General features: G+C 42.4%; 1 protein-coding gene across 1 annotated transcript in view; it reads right to left on the bottom strand.

Moving 5' to 3' along the window:
• The window catches only part of SH3BP5 (SH3 domain binding protein 5), a 51,205-nt gene that overhangs the window by 10,368 nt on the left and 17,233 nt on the right, over positions 1–23,604 (bottom strand). Inside the window, exons 4-5 of the mRNA XM_053959194.1 lie at positions 9,229–9,393; positions 1,072–1,202 (exon numbers count right to left, since the gene is read on the bottom strand). Coding sequence (XP_053815169.1) covers positions 1,072–1,202; positions 9,229–9,393 — 296 coding nt within the window. The remainder of the gene's footprint in view (positions 1–1,071; positions 1,203–9,228; positions 9,394–23,604) is intronic.

Here is a 23,604-nt window from a genome sequence, read left to right as displayed (position 1 = left end):
CTGACAACTTAATCATGGTCTTTATTTTAAATCTTATTACAAGGAAGGAACTCCCAGCAGCCAAAACTGTTCTCAGATATTGCCCTTATCCAGATCTGTCGTTTAGTGATTTGATGATGGATTTCACAGCCCCTGTGCAGTGCTAGACAAACAGCATGCAGCTCATTCTAGGAAGTCACACCACTACACTGTTTCGGCAAACATGCTTGAATCTTGCTTGAGAAGTGCTAATCCTTTCTTGAATTGAGCAAACACCAATCAAAATAAATTTTTAGTTGCCTGATTTCACCAAAAAGTCATTTTTAGATGGAGGGGATTAAAAGCTAAATACAGCAAGCAGATTGTTTAGACAAGCCACAGTCTGGAAATACCAATATTTAAAAAAAAGACAGTGAAATATAAAGAGGATTAAGAATTGGTTGTAAACAGGGCCAAAATTTTAAACAGGTTCTGAGCAAAAAGCTGTTTCACTTCTCTGCAACAGTACCAAACCGCACAACAAATGCAGACACAATTAGTAATGACACAAGCTGCTTCGCTATACCTTCTGAAGGGTGTTTCCTTCCCCAAGAACAGCTCTCACACAGCTTTGCCATGGCAGCAGCAGGAAGTAAACAAGCCTCATGTACAGCACCTTACACCCGTGCAGTCTTGCACCTTTCAGCTTTCTGTCACTTGCTTTGTTACTCTCCTAACTAAAAATAAGAACTGTGAACAATCCTAGTCTGTGAAACATCCACACAGAGCTCTGCAGACAGCACTTGTATGGATCCCATGTGCCTGTTCCTCAAATCACATACCACCAAGGAGTTCAGTGCACTAGAACAAGACCAAGATGCTGCTTGGAAAAGGTTTCTTATCCCAGTTCACCAATCCGCCGCGTTAGGCGTTTCAAAAGACACTGAGAAGGACAACAAGGACAAATACCAGTACCAACTGTGCTGTGAGGCTGCTACACACAGAGAGGAACCCAAAGAACAATACACTTTCACAAGTCCAAAAACCCTGTAGGACAGGTATTTCCCCCAAACAGTTTTCACCACTAAACTCCTCTCCAAACATAAAACATACTTTGATTTATTGATGGCTCTTTTCAGCTTCTTCTCCAGTTGTTTCATCCTTCCCATGGCAGCATTGTATTTGGCTGCAGTCTCCTTGTGAACCAGCTCGCTTCTCGTTTTGGTCTGTTCCGCCTCCATGACCTTCAAGAGGGGGAAAAAAACAGGTTGAGCACCAAGACACAATGATCCACTTCTTATCATTTCAAATAACAGCAACCTTATAATCTCTCCAATCAGCTCATGTCAGGAAAGTGAGGGTATAGAAAAAATTACTTCCAGTGAACCTGCTTAAAAGTCTTTCCTGAAAGGAGCAGCAGGTCTTCAAACACTGTTTAAATTATGACAAAGGTGTTACAGCTTTTCACGTAATCTCTCTTACAGGAAGTTTAGAAGACTCTCAGCTTTTTGGAACATCCATTTTTTAACCCAGTTAGATATTCACAAGTGGAGCAACACTAGCAGAAGTCACCCAGTTGCATTCAACAACAATGCTTCTGTTTCCTCCTGCTTCTCTCCCAGGAACCTGACTTCCCCAGCAGAGAGCTTGCTGGTTGCTCAGCTCCTGGCTGCAGCCCCATCACTCTGGAAAGGGCTGGACACCAATCACAGCAGAGGGAGGACTCAAACACAGTTTGGCTTGAATAACCAACCACTAGAAAACTCTGTCCAAGATGGCTCTTCTCTTAAAACAGCTGACATGCCTGAAATCAGCACTGAATATGCAAAGGTTCAAGCCCTGAGCTGACACTCCTGCTATGCAGACAAGAAGAGTTATGCTGACGACCAGCCCCCTATCCTCATGTATCAAGACATCTAGAACATAAGTCTGATAAGGAGCAGCTGAGGGAGCTGGGGGTGTTCAGCCTGGAGAAGAGGAGGCTCAGGGAGACCTTATTGCTCTCTACAACCCCCTGAAAGGAGGGTGTAGCCAGGTGGGAATCGGCCTTTTCCCCCCAGTAACAAGCTACAGGAGAGATGAAAGGGCTTCAAGTTGCTCCAGGGGAAGTTTAGATTGGATATTAGGAAAATATTTTTTTCACTGAAAGGGTTGTCACAAGCATTGGGAGAGGGAAAGTAAATGTCTCTCCATTAGCTGCACTGTTGGTATCCAACAGCCATGCTTTCCCAGTAATTCTATCCAGGGTACTTTTATTGTCCATATTTGAGCTGTCAGAGATGTAAGTCAGAAAATGTGTTTTATTTGGTGCACTAGCTATCAAGTTCCAGACAGAGAGGTGACTGATTTTTTTTAAGTCAGAAAAGTGGTGACACTTCTTTGTAGGTCTGGCAATGAGAGGAAAGCAGGTGATTTTTTTAAGCTTCCTGTTTTGCAGCTATGAAGGTATTCATACAGAAAATGGCAGGACTTAATTCTCTCCAGTATTGGATTTTGAAATGCCTCAGCTGTGATATCAACTACTGCACAACTTCATGCAAATTTGCTCTACCTGGCTGCCACCACCAGACTGTGCATCTGAGCTCTAATATGCAGAGAGAATATTCAAAATATCTTGATTTTAAATAACCTCACCCACAAAGCCCTATTTTTATTTTTTAAGTGTGCTAGCCCTCCCAACCCTCAGGCTGAACTGAACAAGGAAAATAGATGGTCAACTCTGACTCACTTGGATTGCTGTTCCTCTCAGGAAAACTGTCATATTGTCCTTTCTGATGCCTAAATGAAAGAGTGAAACTGCCAAAGGCATCAGCATCAACTCGGAGCTCTTGCTGCCCCAACTGGAGGCCACTTTTTGCTCATCTGCACACACCACTCATTATTAAAGAAAGGAATTGCTAGAGAACTTTAAACTATGAGAAATAATGATTTTCAAAGGATTTTCTGATCACATATAAAATAATATACTCAACTCCAACACCCTTCAACATTCTCACATATATAAGGCATCCATTTTCAAAGAAAGGGAAAAAGAAAAAAAAAATCTATCAGGCTCATAACATATTCTCTTCTGCATCTTGAAAAACAAACTGCAGCCTCTTATCTCAAACAGCTGTTTTAAAGTCAGTTGATGCAAAGACTTGCCTTAGTGAAACATGTCAGACAAGGCTGGTTTCAACGTGGAAGTCTCTTAAATTAAACTGCAGTCTCCAAAGACTGCACAGAAGGTGGTTCATCTTCTTTCTAGCGTGGCAAGGAAAGTGCAATTTAAAAATGCCGTAAGCTACAAAATAATGGAGCAACTGGAATTTGCCAATGCTCAGCTACATGTCAGTCACTCACATCCATTCTTGGGGCAAAATTAGCATAAACTTTGATATCTGGGATAAATCACCTGATAAGTATGACCAACACCGGGATTGTAAAGCAGGTTAGGTGTCCAGTACTGTGCTGATTTTTCAAATGTCTCATATCAAACGTCACAGAAATGCTGAACCCTGCAGAACTGGGATTTGAGGATGACACATTGCAAACTCCTCAAAATATCTGACAAAATGTGGAATTTGCTGCCAACCATATATACCCACGTTCATTACCTTGTCCAGAAAGAAAGGGGGAAAAAAGGCTATATACTTCATCCTTTTGAGAAGTCAGTAATGTAAGAAAATCTCTCTCTCTCCCCTCACAGCCTTGCTTCCCTGTGGGAATTCTGTCCTTATGCTCACATTATCCACACAAGTCTGCAGAGACAACCTGTCCCCTTTTCCTGGGACAGCAGCTCAAGGTTCATGCCCGAGGCTATTACCTGGGGGATTGTAAGGTACCTCTGCAGAGATCCATCACCTGCCAAAATGTATTTATGCACTTCATTCAAAAAAGAAGAAACAAGAGAGATCATCCACCCCTCCACAAAAGCCAAACAGCCTTTAAATGGAGAAGCTGTCTATCAGGGCTGGTGGACAGAAACAAATTGCAAATGATGCTGCCACCTCTGCAGCTGGGAAGTTCAATGTAAGAGCAGCTAGCCAAACTCCTCATCTCCCTAAGAAGGCTCAGAAAACGAGAGACGGGCTTGTGTAGGAAAGAAGTACTTTTTATTAGAGCTAATAATACATTTGGTGAAAAAATTGCAGTGTCATATGGACCTGTAAACAATCTCTTGGTCACAGTTCCCAAATAAACTGGTTTGTCTTACCCAAGGGCTTCTACCACCCACCTTGCACTGTAGATGCTCCTGAGCCATCACAGATGCAGCAGCATCACTTAGAAAAAGGCAAAAAAAGAAGTGAGGATGACACCTCTTCAAACAAAGGCTGCTCAAGACATATCTCACCTCCTGACATTGTACCTGCCTTTCAGCTCACCCTTGGGGTGAGCAGGGGACATACTCTTGGACAAAAACACCAGGATGGATGAACTTCCAGGATACCCACACAACCACCAGACATTTGGTAGCCCTTGCCTGTCCCTAATTACTGGACCATCTACCCTATGTAGAAATCACCCTCCCAGGTAGCACAGGCTATAAGATACAAGTAATGGGAAACAAAGCAGGCAAAAACCCCCAACACAGGGATTGATGAATTCCTCTTCTCTCCTCCCCTACCCTCTATTTCCTACCCAGTTGTCTGGAAAAAGAAGGTCAGTGTAGAGGATATATTCACCATCAATAGGTCTGTACAAGCAGCTTTGTTCTACCCAAAATGTTTCCATATCGGAAGTAAAAATGGACTCCAGGCAAAATTTCAGTAACAATAACAGATGCAAAAAGAACAATTTTATCAGTGGAGCTGAGCAAAGCTGACCATCTAAGCCAGAGAATTACTCTGAAGAACTGTTTCTTTAACAAAACATTAAATTGATTGTTCTTCTATGGGAAGAATTAAAAACAGAAGAAGAAAGAGACAATGCAGTATCAATAAACCCAGAGGAAAGAATCAACAATATGAGGGATTGCAAAAAAATCACTGCATTTCCAGGAGAAACTGACAGAGAGATCAGGACAAGGCAAGATGTGGTTTGTTGTTTCTTTCACAGACTTCTCCTCTCTCCTTTTTTCCTCTAAGCTTTTCTAGCTGCAGGAAGTATCTCTCCTCTCTACATCATGAAAGCACCCACACATTTTACACTGACAGATGGTACTTCACTGTGTAATATCAAAGGGAGCTTCACAAGCCAAATTAATCCAAGAGGGAGCATGCCTCCTCCCTCTTTACTCTCCCCTCATCCTCTCCTTTTTAAAATGTCTCATGATCAAGAGCCAAAACATTTCTTCTCCCTGCCAGAATTTATGAACTCAACATATCTCAGGGAAGACTGTAAAAGCAGAACTGTATTAAAACTGCAGATTGCATCAGCAATTAGAAATTAGCAATTTCTCTTGAAATTCATGAAGTGTCTTCCTTTCTGCTCCAGCTTGTGTCAAACTAGATGTAACATATCTGTCAATACTTTCCTTTTGTACATCTTTATGAATTATTTTTCAATAGGAGCACAGATGTGAAGATCTTTTTCTTCCATCCCTCCAAAATTCAATATCCTTTGGTCCTATCACAGGACTCTCTTTCATAGCCATGCTCTCTGCACCCCAAAACTGCAGCATTACAATTCAAGGTACAAATAGGCTGGTACCCGCTAGCAAAAACATCAACTCCAAATTTTAAAGAGACACTGCAGCTGCCAAAATCCTGGTAAGCCAATGGCTAAGAGTGAACAGTACTCTTCCTCCCCAGGCAGCTTAAGAGCTCATCAAGCCTGTCTACATTTCCAATATAATCAACAGAGAATTTATCTTACAATGAACTTGCCCCTGGGCCACATGAATTGCTCTCCAGACACCACTTATTGATCAGATCAGTTCCTAATGGAACTTTTGGCAAGTAATGGTGATACACAGTCAGGTTCTAGACATGACACCATGAGCTAAATGCCAATCTAAGTGTCATTACACTTCTCAGATCTGTGGAAAAATGGACACTTAGAAAAAAACCACAGGACTTTACACCGAAATACACATCAAGTTAAGAGTAAAAGTGGGCAAAGCAGCTGCCTGACTTGCAGGATTGCACCACAGTCCAGTGCTTTTCTGTTGTGAGCACTTAGCTCAAGCACAGACATTTGCAGGGATTAGTTGCATCTTCACAGGCAGGTAGGCAGGAATCCAGCTCCTATTTATGCTCTGAGCCTCCTTTGAAAACATAGCTCAAACTGCAAGGGGCAAAGAAATTTCTGACTGACAGCCTATACTCCATGTACATGTTCATCCTAGTTCTGCCTGTTCCATGAATAAAAAGATTTTCCACAGGTTATGTTCCCAGCTCACCCAGGAAAAACAAAATTTCAGTAACTGTCCCATTTTGCATCAGTTGAATTGTACGATTTTCTAGATCAGTGGCTACAAAAGTCTTGTTTGCAGAAGCCCAGTAGCTAGTCACATTAAAAATAGTGTTGATAGCTTTTCAGACTATCAAGACATCAAAAAGCAATTACAACATACAACCGTTATCTCTATTTCCTCCCAGTGAGGGTCTGGAAACAGCATTTCCTCTTTGGTACCCTGGAACCCAAGTCTTTGTCTATATCCATTAGGTCAAGTGCAAAAGTAACCTGGCAGCATTTCCACACATGGCTGTATAAGAAATCAGTTTCTCGTTTGTTCTCTAGCCTACCCTTCTTCTTTATGCATTCTGTGTACAGTGTTTGTCAAGTACCAAGCTGCTACAGGGCTCAGGTTTGATTCCAAGTTTCCGATTCATTCAGTAAAGCCTGCTCCCTCTGCCTAAGAACAGCAAATAAAAACACTTGACTCTGGCCTGATATTTCTATCAGAAAAGAAACAAATGAGTCAGTAGCCCACTTCTAACATTTAGCTCAGAGGTGCTTTTCTGCACTTAAGTCCTTGCTGTAAAAGGCCTGGTGCAAGATTATTCTCTACCCACTACAACTGTCATTTATAAATGCATGCAAAAAAAAGCTAGAAAATCCAAACAACAAGAGTGCAAAAGCTTTCTCCAAGAGAAATTTTATATGTGTCAGTAGATGTCTGTTTCTTAACCCTTGGCCTTCACCAACAGAAACAGGTTTTTTTCCATTAGTGATTTCTAATGTAATTCATAGTTAATGATCTGAGTTGTCAGCAATGCTGTGGCAGTCAAGGAGAACTTTTGTTCTATAAGATCCCATGCCCTAACCTCTTTTCATCCATAGCTTGGTAGGCAATGCCAATGTTTCCTCCTCCCAGAGATCCCAATCATTCTGTTTGCCTCACTGAACACTGAGCACTTCATTAATTGCATGCACTGAAGCCAAGTGAAGCTTTCACCCCACTCTTAGAGAAGACACAAAACTCAGTCAAGCACTCCAAACAAACTAATGCTGGGTGTGTTCAGTCAGGACTTCCAACAGCATTTTCACCCTTCTTGGCTCTGGCCTTAGCCATAAGACCGCAATCACAACCAATGAAAATCATGAGACAAACTTCCATGGAACTCTCCCAAAACCTGCTGCACCATGGAAAGGTGCAGATGGGTGCTTTCTGGGAACTGAGTTCACCCAGACTATTTTAAGCACCAGGAATTGTTGGACAACAAATTTTCCATTCATGGAGCCCTTGGCTGCTCTATACAGCCCACTCAGTGCCTAGGAGATTTTACAGCTGCAGTGAGTACACCTAAGTGCCCCATTTACTGTTCAGCTGTAACAAATCAGAGACATTTTGGCTTGAACCAGCCCCCAACAAGCAGGTGTCCTGCAGTCACTGACAGTACCTATCAACACCACCAGCACGACTCCAAACACTGCCAGCAGCCAGCTGCTGCTCTGAATCACTGGGTTTGCTCAAGTGCACACCTCTCACAGACTGTCAGGGAACGATCAAGGGTTGTACAAGGACACAAGGATGCCTTTGAAATAGCCAAGGAAAAGAAGAATTCATTTGTACTCTCAAGTTGCCATTGTTTCTTTCGTCACCCAACACAAGTTTTTGTTCTGCCAGCTAGATAGAGGTAGGTGGCAGATGTGATTGCTGTCACTGTCCACCAAAACTCAGCAGTTTAGCAGTCAGGAGCTCTAAGCAACTCCTTAAACACTTCTGGTTTTCTCATCTATCAGTTCTGAGAATCAAACATTATCTATTTCTGGACTTCATTCATAGTGAGTAAGGATTACAGCTAGGGAAAATGACAGCTGGCACACACACAGCAAAGTGTGTAAACACAGAGGTCACCACATCTGCAAATACCAAATTATAACAGGGACAATAACACAAAACAGTACCCTGGAGTTCATTTTCTCATTTATATATACCAGGTTTTCTCTCTCCCCTACACACAGCAAACATCCTTTCTGTTCCCTGTTTCTTCAGCAGGCAGCTGGATTTTAAAATTCACTCTGAAATTGAGGCTTTCTTATGACTGAGAAGCTTCTGCAACAGAAGAGAGCAACTGTTGCACTGAGGACTGCAAGACAATATAGGCATTGTATGGCATGATAGCATGTTTGGAATAGCAAGTTCAGCTTCACTGGCACATTAAGGAAATGACAGAACAAAGGCTTCTAACTTGGATTTTTGGTTCTTTTATGTTAAAAAAAGGCAGAAAGGTTTATTTTAACAGAGAGAAGACAAATGACAGAAAAATTCTTCCTGACGTCTGCTAGAAAGAATACTGTCTTTCTTTGTTAGTGCATCTCTTCTGTAGGTTTAAAAAGACTTTACAAAGGAGATAGGACCTTGTCTGAATTCCAAAGTTAATTCAGGATAAAGCAGCATGCAAGCTTAAAATGCAACATACAATTTTGAGTAATTCTACATTCAAACACACATTTCTGAAGCAAAGTCACTTGTTCAATTTAGTCCATACTATAAGAACAGGATATACTAAAACTGGAACATGTCCCTGTTTTGCCAGGGTAAACACTCCCATAGCACACATATACAGGCATCCCCATGCAATTATTCTGGCACAATTCCAAATGCAGACATGACTTAGGACATTGTTTATCCCTGTAAAATAGATGGTGATAACTTTTTTTATTCTCTGCAGAGAGCTATTCCACTACTATAGCACCACCAGACAGAGAACTAGAGTTATCCCAGAAGCAGCCAAGGCCCAGACCATTTAACCTTAGGCTTCATCGTTTTCATAGCTTCATTTCCTACATGCCATGTACCTTGACTAAAAGGAAAATATGGTCTTTCAGAAACTGGGCCTCATACACCACAGGGGAACACAAAGTATGGAAAAGGCAGATGCTGGGGCAAGTTTGTATTACCCTCTGAGTAGCATGGTTGAGCATCTCTTGCCAGGCAGAGTCGAATTGACGCTTGTCATCTTCCAGCAGCCTCTGCTCAGCGAGAGAAATGGTCTCTTTTGCAGCACGCAGCACTTCAGTGGCCCTCTGAAAGTCCTGAGTAGCCCGCTGAGCCTCCAGCTGTGCCTAAAGGGAAAAAAAAAAAAAAAGGCTGGGATTAGAGACAAAGGAACCCTCACAGTCACATTTAGAAGATCTAGGACACTAATCCCAAGACTTTTACAAAGAGCCACGCCAGCATCACTGTTTCCCAAACATTTACTTGAAATGGTATATTTTTCACTGCAGTAAGTCCTGCTAAAGCAGCAGTTCCCACCCAAAGAGGTCATTTGCCAAAAAGTTTAATTTGTAGCTGATGGCCTTCAAACAAGCATCTGGCAGAGAGATAATACCAAATGATGCAGGTTTAATCACTGATAAACAAACCAAAAGAAAGTGAAATAGCAAACTAGTGGCATGTCAAGAATACACTAAGAATGGCACTCCCTGAGATTAGTCAGGGTGGATTTTTATCTGATACACCATTAATCATGCTGAGGAAATATTCTGGAATTATTACCTTGCTATAAAGAATAAACAAGTTCCCCGAGATGAGGACCGCTTAATTCTTTGGGTGTTTTGTACTTTGCTATTGCTGGTACACAACTGGTACAGTAAGTCCCCAGCACACAGACACAAGAATAACTAAGGCAATTTTTAAAAAAATCTTTATCTGAATTTTTCTACATTATATATTTCATAGATGTTTATTTAAAGGAGTATTTTTGAGCTGTTTTGCTCAGAAGTACAACCCTTCCAATATAAGCCTCACATACAATTAATTGAGCATCCAGCACTGTGAAGACAGTTTTCATTTACACTTCAATGATTTTTCAAATATAAACTGGAATTACCTAGTCCATACCAATGAAAAATATCTTTGACCAGACATGACTGACAGAACAAAATAATGAATAAAGCTTTATGTATCATGATATACACAGGAGTTTGAGAATCAAACATGAGAAAGGACTCTGACATACAGAATACTACACTGAGGAAAATAAAGTCTTACGAATAAAGGAAGAGGTTTTAGCGTGAAGAAATGGTGGTCATTTGGGATGTGGCTAAAAATTCCTGATACAGAAGTGGAACAACAGTGCATTCTTCAGCAAACAGCTGGCTACACCCCTTCAATACCCGTTGCAAATACCTCCACACTTGAGACACCACAGTTTTTTGTAAAAGCAATGGAAAAAAACCCTCCCTCTCTGCCCCATGGCAGGGAGATGGACTCCTAATTTAAACACAAGTCTCAAAAGGAAACAAAGTGCACTAAGTTTCCCTCTCCATGTCCTGAAATAGCAGAAAGCTCTTCTTACTTCCTTTCCTCTCTCACATGGAGGTACTTCACCCCAAGGTAACCAAGCTAAAATAGGAATTATGTGTCAGAGGTCCTTCACTTAGTAGCTAGAGAGGGAAATCAAAGTCATCACAATCAGAGCAGTAATTTCCTTCCAACCAACGTCCTTGATGCATTTCCTTCTGAAGTGGCTGGTGACGTTTTCCACAGAGAAGTTCATCTAACCATGCACTTTGCTGTTTTCAGGCAGTTTACACCATATCACCCTGCCTACAGCCTTTGTGAAGAGCCAGGGCACTAAAGTGTTAATTTCCATGCAGAACTGCATATTCCAAGGCAGCACAGATCCTTTGGCCAAGGTTAGTGGATGCACAGCATCCTGGTACAAGTTCAATGCCAACATGATCTCTTCTCCTCTCTGACAAAAACCCCCACATGTTACATCTCCTCATCATCCCAGTCACCAGCTGCCTGTTTCAAAATGTACTAATACATTTTATAAATTCAGAATAAGCCTAACTATAGAATATTTTTATTTAGTCACTAACTAACCTAAACCATGATACCCAACAAGTACAAAAATTCGCCATTACAAAAAAAGCCGTCTGAGGAGCTTTAAACAAGGTTCAACCTGGGCTTCCAACAAAGAACACAGCAAAAAGCCTGAATACAGCAAAAAGTCTGAAGCTAGTCCCCAAAATATGTACTACATTTTCTGAAAATTCACAACTTTTTTTTTTTTTGTCCAGTAAGTAAGACCTATGCTAGTAAAGGAATCAAATACAAATAAAGGCCAAAATTTTCCCATAAAAGTAGTTTGAGATGGGATTTTAAGACGGGATGCAAATAAAATGCAAGACTCCAGTAAGAGCCTGCACCAAGTACTGCAGAACAATGCTGAGGATGTCTGGAGGAAGAGCAAGACCAGTTTTCATGGAAGACTCTACAAGAGGGAGCCAAGTCCCAGTAGTTTCCAGCAATAAGGCTGTGAAGGCAGCTTCAGCTCCTTGGCTGCCCTGCTGCATGAGAGGCCTGCCCACGTGAGAAATGAGTTACAAACACACAAAACCAGACTGGAGACCATTCCTAGCACAGCCAGAGCCTCCTCAACAAGCAACTGCTTTCAAAATTCAGTACAACCAGATCCCAGGGGCAATGCAAGCACAGAAGTACAGTTTTCTCACCATACTGCATCAGCACTTGAAAGTTTCTGTTGGCACACATACCTGGGCCAGGGATCAAGATCTAAGCCAGCAAAAAGCCTGCAGAGCATTAGGAGCTGAGATACTTAATCCCCACAGAAAACAACATTTAGCGGTAGCTTGCAGTACTAGTAGCTCTTCTGATGAAGGCCTTAACAGACAATTGACTCTAAAACAGGAAAATTGTCTTTATGATAAAAAAAAAACCAGAAGCCAAATTTACAATTCAGTTAGATTTCTGCTTGCACCTGGGCCTGTAGAACACTGACAGCTGGAGCTGTTAACAGGCAGGCCCACAACTCTAGGCCTATAATCCATTCCAATTCATGCCCTCTAACTGTATGGGTAAATGGAAAACTCAAACAAAACCATACCTAAACACTCCCTCCCAGCTGCATTTGTTGAATATTGCTCTGCAGTGGCAATTTGGAAACACTGTTTTTTTTTCTGAGCAACATAGTCCAAATAGCAATTTAGCTTCAACAGTTCTCTTAAGTCAGTCTACAGTCTTTACTTTAAGCAGCTTACTGAAAGATTGAGAAAGAAAAAAAAAAATGCTAGGGTAAAGAAGGATACATTTGTCATTAGAAAAACATCAACAGGTTTGTGGCTTTGCCAACGTGAAGAATACTCAAACACTTTTTTTTGTGTTCTAGTACAGTTACCCAATAATTAGCCTTCATTTAAAACTCCCTCCAGCACGTACAAGTTGTTCTGCACCATCACCAACGGGTCGCTCTCAGTCCTAAGCCCGCAGGTCACTCCATTGGAAAAGAGAGTAGCCATGTTCTTTATGTGCTTTTAAAACCACAGAGAAACCATCAGGAGCTCGCCTCTCCATCCAGCCTCCTTATATTGCACACAAACGTTACTACTTTAGACAGTGGCTGTTTCTCCCAAGACTAAAATCCAAAATTCAAATGACTGGCTGAAAACTAGGTTGTCTTTCATCACAAACTTGTGTTTGAGTTGAGCAAGGTTTAGCCTGGGGTAGAACAAGAGAAAATGTATTAGGGATGAGGACAAAAACTGCTGAAGGAGGTTGGAGTCAAGTAGGATGTCAACTTTCTGCCTGTCATCCACATCACTGGTGTTTGATGGAGTCTACCCAATACAGAAGTGAGGATCTCTTTCATTGTAGTCAGAAGAGCCAGTCCAGTGAAGCCTCTCTTTGAAAATAAGCAAGTCCTGACACCTTGGGAACTGGGGGACCTATGCTCCAGGTCCTACTGCCATGGTGACACAGCTTATTGTGGTTCATGATCAGTGCTTTTTGCCAGGAAATTCAATTCAATGCCTTCACCACTGCAGATCCTTCCCGCATCAGTGTAAAATATAAAATGGGAGGTCTAAAGAAACACGATTAGGCAGCCACAGAGATTGAAGCTAAGGAGAGTCCCACTGTCACAGCACATCTATCACATACTGTCCACACAGAGCATCAGCTCTTCCTGCCACTCTGTCTTCTATAAGCAACCAGCTACAAACACATCTCCCATAACAGTAAATCTCTTCCCTACAACCAGCTGTAGAAATCCCGCTCTGCCCACTCAGCCCCCTCCTCATGGCCAAGAGCTCTCTTACACCACTATCCACCCTGTGCCATTCTGCACATGTGACCTCCTCTCACCAGCTCATCCGCCTCCCTGATCTCCCTGGCTCTGACAGGCACAGCCCTGAACTTCCCAGGCAGCTCCCATAGACTCAGAAGTGACATGCAGTAGCAGCACTCACAGAAGCAAATCGTGCACTGTGGTATAAAACATGTCAGCTTAGAAAATAAATTATGTCAAATTAAAGGGGTACTGGCAGGGTTCGTAACTGCAAGCTATTAATATATTGCTGAAAGATGCTCAGTCCTGACAAATCCCTTTTGAGGGATAAAAGCTGCACCCCCATGGGCAGTTCTCTGCTTAGCCTACACAGGGCCTTGCACAGAAGGGAACCAAGCACAACAGACAGATTATGTTGTCAGCTAGAAATTAAAAAAGCGCTAGGCCATGGCAAGCTAACAGAAGAAAACAAAACCAGGCACTTTTAAAATGTAGTCCTCCTGGAACTGGCAGCACCATACAGACATCTGCTTGTCTACTCTCAGAGCAGAAAACTGTGCACTCTTTTAATTATGAAATACAATTTTCTGATCAGTCCACATTAGCTTCTATTGACCCAAACCCTCTTTGTAGCCAAGATCTTGCCCATTTGCTAATAGAAGATTTTCCCCCACCCTCCCATATATATCTTGAACCTACGACATATCTCCGTTTCATCTCATCTCTGATTTGTGTTTTTGTTTCTGCACAGTATCACTGACACTGAAACATGGTACCACACAGCTATAGCATTCCTCTGAGGTTAGCCAATGTCTAATGTACCCTGGTAGGCACTGCTCAGCCTCTGACATGTGAACACACCTGCACACAGCCCAGCCAGGCTTGCCCAAATAGAAGCAGAGGGCAAGCCTATGCAGAATTTCTTCCCTTGGCCAGCCTCACCAGAAGCCAGACCTCAAGTATTGATAATGAATGAAAAGGGCATCACAGCACAACTAGAAATTTTCCCACTAGAAACATCAGCTATTTTCAAAATTGGCTTCTCATTTATGCAAGTGAATCTATCCCATCCTGCACTGCCAAGACCTCGACATCCACTTTATTTCAGCATCTCTGAGTTACTGCCAATGAAAGACACGAACAATTTCTGTTTATGAAATCACCACAGGCTGGAACGTGAAGGGAACACACAGCTGTGCTGGTCAGAACAAGGCACCAGCACACCACGTGCTGGCCCAAGGCCGTTGCTCTAGAAAGCACTTGTTTGTTACTGTGAAATCAATGTTTCTCCCACCCATTAATCTTTTAAACAATAGGTTAATTGCCACCAGCAAACATGTACTTGCTTACTAGCAAATAGATAATGATTAACTGTGTTCCAGTCCCACTCTTCAGAAGGAATCAAGTTTCAGATGTTTTCATTCTGGTCCCCTTCTTGTATCAACATCCCACATTAATTTGCTGTGCAAAGTACAACAAAGGAACACGTTTTGAAACAGGAACTTTACTCCCTCAATCGCCCACCAGGGCTGCTGCAGCTCTGCCTGTCTTCAGGGATCCCTCTGACTGCAGGGATTGCACCAGGGCAGTCTGCAAGCTTCTGGCAGGAATGAGGACAGCAGGATCACCACTCATTGACCACAGCATCCCCATCTTACCCAGCACTGCGGCAGATTCAGTGATTCAGAAGCCCCCAAGGTGAAGGCAGTTGAGTGCTTGCTGCACCACTCACAGTAACCACCCACTGAGTGCTGCTATTTCAGCTGCAGTTTTCCCCAACCTGTTTTAATTCAGTTGGCAGGAAGGAACAAGAGCAGCAGCCCAGATGTCAGCACAAGGGCTCATAATGCTCAACATCCAAACGAACAACCTTGGCACTAGCACAGCTCCATCCATGGCAAATCTGCAAATGACACTAAGTCAGGAGGTGGCTGAAAAGGCAGAACCTCAACCTAGATGGACCTTGGGAAACTTGACTGGGCCAAGAGACACTTTACAACAAGGAGACCTGTGGAGTTCTGCACTTGGGGTGGAACACTCCCATGGTCAGCCTCGTTTAAAAGGAGCTGCACATTACAACAGGTGTCAGGCTGAGAAAGCTGAGAAGGTGCAGTCTCACTGGGAGTAATGCAAACCATGTCCTAGGCTAAACTAAGAGGGCTATGGCTGGCCAATCCTGCAGACAGGTTACACAGAGAGGTTCCAAATCCCCATCTCTGGCAATCTTCAAGACTTGGCAAAACCATGGCTGATGCAATCCAGCAATGTGACAGTTCTGCTTTCAGCAGAAAGTTGGGATCTGATGACCTCCAAAGGTCCTGTACAACCAGTATTTCTATCAAATACCATCATATTTTTCCTAGTTTCACAAAATCTGAAGAACATTTTTGCAAAAACTTTGCAGTGATGCTGAATGTTCTCCTAGATACTCAGATGCATTTATTTTCCTAAACAAACAGACTAGTGGTACAACTGGGGGGAGAGGGGGGTGTAAGGGTTCTGTTCGCTTTTTTTAAGGACCATGACCTTCCTTTCCCCTCTCCCTACAGCCTAAAAACTCTGATACAAACCAAAACTGAAAAGTAGTAAAAACACCCCAGAAACCCCTCCTAGCTATGCTTTTATAAACAATTTCTAAAATCCAAGACCTTGGGAGTGACTTCATTTTGACAGATCTACAAGCCCTGAGCTATATAATCTATGATGACTGTTCATATCAAAAAATATAGTCTCTCAAGAGTCTGAAATGCTTTTGTGTTCTTTAAGCAGTTTATTATAAAGCTATACAATTGAACATGGGCTAGAATTTGTTTTTTCAAAAGCAGATTGAAAGATTTTTAACTGGATGGAGAAGGCAGAGGGGAGAAAAACGTGAAAACAAGCCCTGCTAGAGTTTTGTGAAACACAAACCATTTCCTCCCTTCACTGCATAACTAGTGAAATGCCTATGGAACACTAAAACCATGTGAAGCTTAATCTCTGCTTTTGATTAGGTGTTTTATTCTTGTGCTGGGCATTTTGGTCCCCTACATGCATCCACCCCTTCTCTTCTAACAGCCAAGTTGTTGCAGAACTGACCCAACTCCGGGTTGTGTGTTACATTCCTATGTAGTCTATAAAAAGGGTCAGGAAATAAGAGCAGACCTACAAAGCATGCTTCAAGAGACATCTAGCTCTGTGCTAAAGTTAGGTGGTATGTGTAATTCCTTTAAGACAGGATCACGGGTGTGTTCCAAGACTCAGAAGGTTCAGGGCACAACCAAGAGCTCATTCATTAGCTGCTTCTTTTACCAGCATGCAAACAGCTGGACTTCTCAAAGGCAGTATCCCACCTCCCTTCTTTGGGAGCTGTGGAAAGAAATAAAGAAAATATCTGAACACACAGTTCCCTTAAACACTGTTAAGGCCAGTGTTGGACTGGACTGAACAATCAGCTGCCAGCCCTTCTCTGCTCTCTGGCAGCTCCCATCTAGGTTGTAACCAGGATCTCGTGAAAGGAGCTGATCGAGCCACAAACCCTCTGATCGCTGCCACTGTGCAGTCAGTCATCTGAAACCTGCTGGTCTCCTCGCTGGTTTTAATTGATGTAGCTCCTCGCCTTACAGGAACAGGGAGGTGATGCTCACTTGGAAGCAGAGATTGCATGGGGACATTACCCCAAGCCTTCTTTGCCCCTCCTTTGTTTTTCATGTGGTTGTTGAGAGATGCTGGTGCGCTTGGAGTTACTCACACTAATTAACAAGTCTGTGGCACCAGAACATGATCAATGGTTCAGTCTAATACCATCCAGGCACAGCCTTCTTGGGCATTCACTGCCATCTGCTTGTTAGTTGTGCAATTGTCTGTGGCCAAAATTATTAAGCTGCTGCTTTCTGGAAGAGGGAATGATAGAGTATGTCCAGGTTTTGATCTCAAAGGTCAAAGATCTTATTAAGAGAGAAAAACACCAAGATAAATCCTCCCTGCTCTATGCACCTGCATTCTGAGAGCTTAGGCAGTGAGTCAGCAAGTCCAGGGCTTACAGCTGGTTTCCAGAGGCTCTACATGCTCATCTGCACCTGGCAGCAGCCTGCTTTGCTGGAATAAATATAGAAGCAAGGAACAACTCCCATGAATACACCCTGGAAGAGGTATACCGCCTGCATTAGTGGCTTTTTCTAATTATCCAAGATAATCAACATTCACACACAGATGCAACAGGTATGTTCAGGAGAAACACTGGATCCTTGTCTCATGCAATCACCACCAAAGCAGTAAATGTTTTTAAGTAGAAGTTTCCAGAGTGCTGGCAAGGGATTGGCAGCCTGGTTCTGAAAGCACATCTTGTGCATTCGTACTGGCATAAGCAAAGACAAGGCATGTGGCTAGGAGTTTCACCTGGCTGATGGGCTGTTCTGGGCATGTTCTCACTGTTCCCAGAAAGCCCCACACCCCCCAGTCTGTCCTCAATACCAGGAATACGCTCTGGAAGAAAGTTCTAGGCTGACCTTCTCTGCCTTTGCATGCTCACAGATACATTTTAGAAAGTCATTCTCCTAAGGGACATGTTGAAGATAACTATTGACCCTTCAACATTTTTTTCCTAGTCAAATTACACAACTCCATAGCACAGGTGAATAACAGGCTTGCTTCACTTAATCAAAAAAGTTGCAGGCGGTGTCCTGGACTAATGAAGGGCTAAGTCCATTCCTCGAAGGAAATAGTCTAGGTAGCAGCAGGAATAGGGAATATGTCAATTCCACCTCACAGCAATAAAATCCTCCTTTGAGAACAAGCCATTGGCGCACTTCACCAAATTAAAAGAACCTACCAAGACAAACCAAACAACAACAACAACGAAACAAAAAACAACCACCAGAAGCAGACACAGCTAAAAGAGGTGGGCATTTCTCCCACATTCTGGCAGCAAAATTTCTTGTTGAATAGTACAACTTTTTGTTTGCTGCAATTGGGATGTATTTCTTACAGAAACTAAGTCAATGGAGAGCCATTCCCACATGCTAATTTCCTAATACAGAAATTAGAATCTTCAGATAATCTTTTCCAGCAAGAACATACAAAAGCTCCAAAATTCATACTGTTTTACTAGATGTCATAATGAAACCCATCCAGAAGGCAGTAACCAGCATCCATATCACATCTGTTTTGGCAGCAGACCTTAGCATGAGTATTTATCACTCCAAAATAAACTCCCACCTATTTAGACCACTGTACACAATAAACACTTTGTTGGCTGAAAAAATTCCCCAAAGTTGCAAGACTTGTGCTGCCTTCAGAAGTCATCCCTGAGCAATTATCACAGAAAACAGGTACACAGGATATCACCCTGACCTCAAGCCACCCAGGCTGAAATGCCAACTACTATTTTTAACAGATTATCCTGTCTGTGGTTTACAATCTCTTGAAATAGACTTTACTAAAGGCCAGAAAAAAAAATCATGGGAGAAAATGGTGAGAGACAACAAAGCAAAGCAACCTTTCCTTTAAATTGTTAGGGTTGTTTTTTTTTTTTCTGTAGATTGGTGTTCTGGCAATAGCTGTGCAAGTGCTACAGTCACACAAAGGAATGCACAACCTAATCTCTCAGGGTTTTCCAAATGGAAGGCAATGCAAAATGATGTCACTCAAATCTTCATACAAGAGCAGAGGAAAAAAGGGATTCTGTTCTATTTTCACATTTCAGCATTCTTTGAGAGTTTGAGAGAAGCTTACACCTTCCTACCAGTTCCAGCATCTGTTATTGTATCTGTGGCTAAACATAATAGCTGGATCACCTATATCACTTCTTTCTGCCTAAATCAGCTGACATCTATCAAAAAAACCCAAATTTTTTCTGCACCAGCCTTCTCCTTGTTACTCCAAAGAACTGAGGGTATTTCCACATCAACTGAACCCAGTATTCCATTACTTCAGACCTACTTGCACAATACTTTAAGTATTTCACAACTTAAAGTAAAGAAAAAAACCCACACTCTTAAAGGTAGGAAAAATAATTAGGTCATTTGATTCCCAACAATTAATGGAGAGGAGGTTGAACAGCTATCTGGCTTTGATCTACTGCCATCCACTATGGCTGGGAACTGATGGAGGCTTTGTAGGGCTGGAGAAAGTGGGAGAAAGACACCAAAGGAGAGAGTAAATTTTTTCATCTCTCCTAGATAAATTCTTCCAAACAGATTATACAGTATTTTCTTCTACTTCTGCAAAGAAAAGCAGAAGAGGGAAGAACCTCTAATTCAGAGTGTACAGTCAAAAAATTTACATGATGCAGCCATCCAAGGCACATCAGCAAATAATAACAGGTTGTTTTTTTTTTTTCCAATAGCTTATACAACCATCCTTCAACAGAATAGTGCTCACACAAACCAGAAATGTAGGGTGTATGAATACCAACCCAGAATAACTAGACCCATAACTGAGGCACAGAGGCTCAGAGAGATACAGGTGAGCTAACTTTTAGAGAGGGACATGCACACACACAGAACTTACTGACACAGGTATTTCAACAAGCAAGTGGTTAAAATTAGTTCCCACTATCCAAATGTGCCAGGAACATTGTACTTGCAGATGATATTGTCACAGATGCCACCTCTTCTGCAGGAAATAAAAGCAACAGAGCACTAAATTTGAATCAGGTAAGGATTTTTTTTTCCTGTTCATCTGAGAAGTAGCAGTTGTCAGTGCTCCCAAACATGAGACAGATTAAGAGGGTAAAAACCTGCCAGCCACACTAACCTACTGTACTATTAGTAAGGTTGATGGGAAAACACATTAAGGAGCTTTCCTTCAAAGATCAGATCTTAGGCACAACTTTCCCAAGCCGACCAGGCAACATCTGTCATCTTCTCGAGAGTTTAAGGACACCCAGTTTGACACACTCCAATATCACACTGTTCAACCAGGTGACAGAGCCAGAACACAAAAGTCACATTAAGTCAGGCTTTAAGTAAATAAATAATGTTAATAAATCAGCCAGGCAAAACCTAGCTTGTTGACCCAGGTAAGTGACCCTGAGTTCCCTGCTTCCAAGGCTTTGTTGGTACTTTGGCCTCAAGGAAAATGCAACAGAACCACAATTCCAGACTTAAAATACAATTTTCAAGTTCTAAGCATTCAGGTGGAACAAACAGAGCACACCAAGCACAAGCTCTGTGCAGCAGCAGTGAGACACTGAGCACTGATGTCAGGGTAGTGACTCCCACACACTGCTCACAGGGTTTCAGATGCCAACTGGGCAAACATGACAGGAGAGCACGAGAGGCACTCCATCAAACTTTGACCACGGCAAAACATTTGCTTGACTGAATCCAAAGTACATCCTGCTTTAGAAAAAGCTTACAAAATTCAGTGATTTCCCTGGTGAAAGTCCAGGAAGTGACTCCTCACCCTCAATAACAAAGTTACAGATTCCCTTGCTTGGCTTTTGCCCTCTTCAGCCCCACTGCCAGCCATGCATTGTGTGGGAAGGGAGATTAATACAGTGAGAATGCCTTTTGGGTTTAACAGCAGTGGGAACTCCACATTTCACCACAGGACTGACGTCACATTTATATGGTTTCCCCAAGATTTAATGATGTGTTTTGTAATAAAAAAAACAAAAATATTGGTGGGAAGAAGGAGTTCAGACCTAGAGCAGGCCCATAGGGAGCAAAAAGGTAAAAAGGATACACAAAACTTCATAGGCAAACAGGTACAACACACAGCCTCAATGCTTCATACTTTCAGGCACTTCTTACACAGTTCATCTATGTTTCATTCTTTACCATTTCTTCACAGCACAGAACTTCCCAATTTTTCACACAGCAAGATCCATGTCTCTTTTCCCTTCAGAACACACCAGTCATCTGTTCCCAGGCAAGGCTTGTGCTGCCTGCCTGCCTCCCTCCCATGCCTGGCCTGCCACAGCGCCAGCCGAGGCCATCACATCAGCCTCCATGCCGTACAGGTTGGGAGCAAAGTCGCAGTTCAGGAAGGGAGCTGCTCCCCTGCCTCTCCAAGTAATCTAAAATTCACAGCCATTTCCATATGGTTGATTTACAGACCCAAGGAGAGTAGCTTCTCACACCATACATTCAACCTTCCTAATCCAGGCATCATTCCCTCCCATCTCCCACTGCCAAGAGGCTCCCTGAGACCCACCAGGGCAGCTGCAATGCAGCATCCTCAGTTAAAAGGGCAAACAGCATAGGCAAGGCACAAACAACACTACACTGCCAGCCTAGACTGGTTATTGTAAAAGGCCAGAGCAGCAGCATCCATCCAAACTACAAATAATACAAAATGCAAAACAAAAAGTCCTAGTGATCAGACAAGGGGAACAGTTTTAAACTAAAAGGGGAAAGATTTAGATTACATGTTAGGAAGAAATTATTTACTCAGAGAGTACTGAGGCACTGTAACAGGTTGCCCAGAGCAGTTGTGGATGCCCCATCCCTGGAAGTGTTCAAGGATAGGATGGCTTGGGCATTGAGCAACCTGGTCTATGGGTGGCACCTATGCCCATGGCAGGTGGGCTGGAACTTGTTGATATTTAAGGTCCCTTCTAGCCCAAACCATTTCATGATTGTATGATTACTTAATAATAACAGCACTGAACTATAGCCACAGAAAGCAGTCAAGTGCTCTGGGCATTTGGTTTTTTCCTTAAACTGTTGGGAGAATTTGAAGAAGGTTTGTCAAGGTTTATTTTCAAGTCTCTGTATTCCTTCCTTTCAAAATGTGAATCCACATGATACTTATTTGGTTTATAAACAGTTAACCAGAAACACTCCTTAAGCCAGGAAAGGTCAGCTGGTTATTTCACTGTAACTGTGCCAATAATTTTGCTTTTTACTAGCTCCATGGCAAGTCTCCAAACAGGAATGCAAGTCTGTCACAGTTCTGCTGACATTTAATTTTTGCTTCTCAAGTTTCTTTTCCCTCCACCTATTTTTTTTTTTTGCCAAGATAGGCTTACCAGATTAGACAAATCAGTCTTAACTCCTTGTTGTCCTAAACATGAGCATCAGAACTTCAGCTCCTAAAAGTAGGATGGAGAAGGAGATCCTTATGACATGGGAAGTCAATATACAGATAGATAACACATTTAGTGTCTAGGAACCAGAGGGAAAGACCTGGATATCTACCACTGTTGGAACTGGACCCAGGAGCTGTCATCGACACTCAATGCTGCCCCTTCTTTTCCCAGCAGAGCCAGCTGGTGCTGTGATCCTATTAACTCTCACTCACTGAGTGAATTTGGATAGAAAACTTGGGTGCTGTGGGAACTGACACTGGCAAGACCACGATTTCCAGTTCCTAGTATGTTCGGCAGTTTTGAACCTCCAAGTTACATGAATTTAAAAAGCTCTTGTTTCCTGAGCTAAGGAAGTTACCATCTCTAACTTTCCACACTTGCCACACTATTTTCAGACATCTCAAGCTGTACACTTAGAAGCCAGTGTACACTTAGAATACAGTGGCCACCTCAGAAAGTTTTGTTCATTTACTGGCTTGATCTCTACAAAGAAGGGCATCAGTCTCATCTGCTGAGGAAGACTCTTCCAGCTAGGTAGGTGTGCTCTTATCTGCTTACACCCCTCCCACCTTCACCACCAAGTGGCTCAGTTCCTCCTCCATTCCTGTTCTGCAAGATTACAGCAGCTACTTTTCATCCTGATTCACTTTGAATAAAAAAATTCATTGAATCACATCAAAACTCACATTTGAGAGAGGAAATAATTTCCCAGTGATAACTGGGCTCCCCTAAGTTTTGTGAAGACAAGCAGAATGGAGGTGCAGGATCTGAATATCTGAAAGCTCACCTCAAATAATTCTTTATTCTCCCAGCTGATTTCTTCACACAGGTGTGGCAATCCAGTTATAAAATATTACATGAGCAAAAGATCAGTGAGGTAAGAGAAAGGAGCTCTACAACATAAAAAGTTGCAGTGAACAGGATGGGACAGCTGTCCCTGCTCGTCTATCAACTGCACTTCCTCTTGGGTATGCCTGGACATCAACGGAGCTTCCATTGAGAAGACAGAAAAAGAAGAAGAGAGAAGAACCACTGTAAATACTCATTCCAGCAGGTTTTTCCAAGCCTTTTCAGACAAAAGAGTGCTCCTTAAGTATGCCAACATCATAAAAAAAAAAGAATTAGTTGTAAAACCTAGGAAGACTGACCCAAGCAGAACATGCATATCCTCCAACATATTGCTGAATGAACACATGGTACAGATGGGTCCTTTACTGAGACATA

This window comes from Vidua chalybeata, chromosome 1, assembly GCF_026979565.1.
Source record: "Vidua chalybeata isolate OUT-0048 chromosome 1, bVidCha1 merged haplotype, whole genome shotgun sequence".
NCBI lineage: Eukaryota > Metazoa > Chordata > Aves > Passeriformes > Viduidae > Vidua > Vidua chalybeata.
The sequence above is the reverse complement of the archived record's forward strand: the minus strand, read 5'-3'. Positions and strand labels throughout refer to the sequence as shown.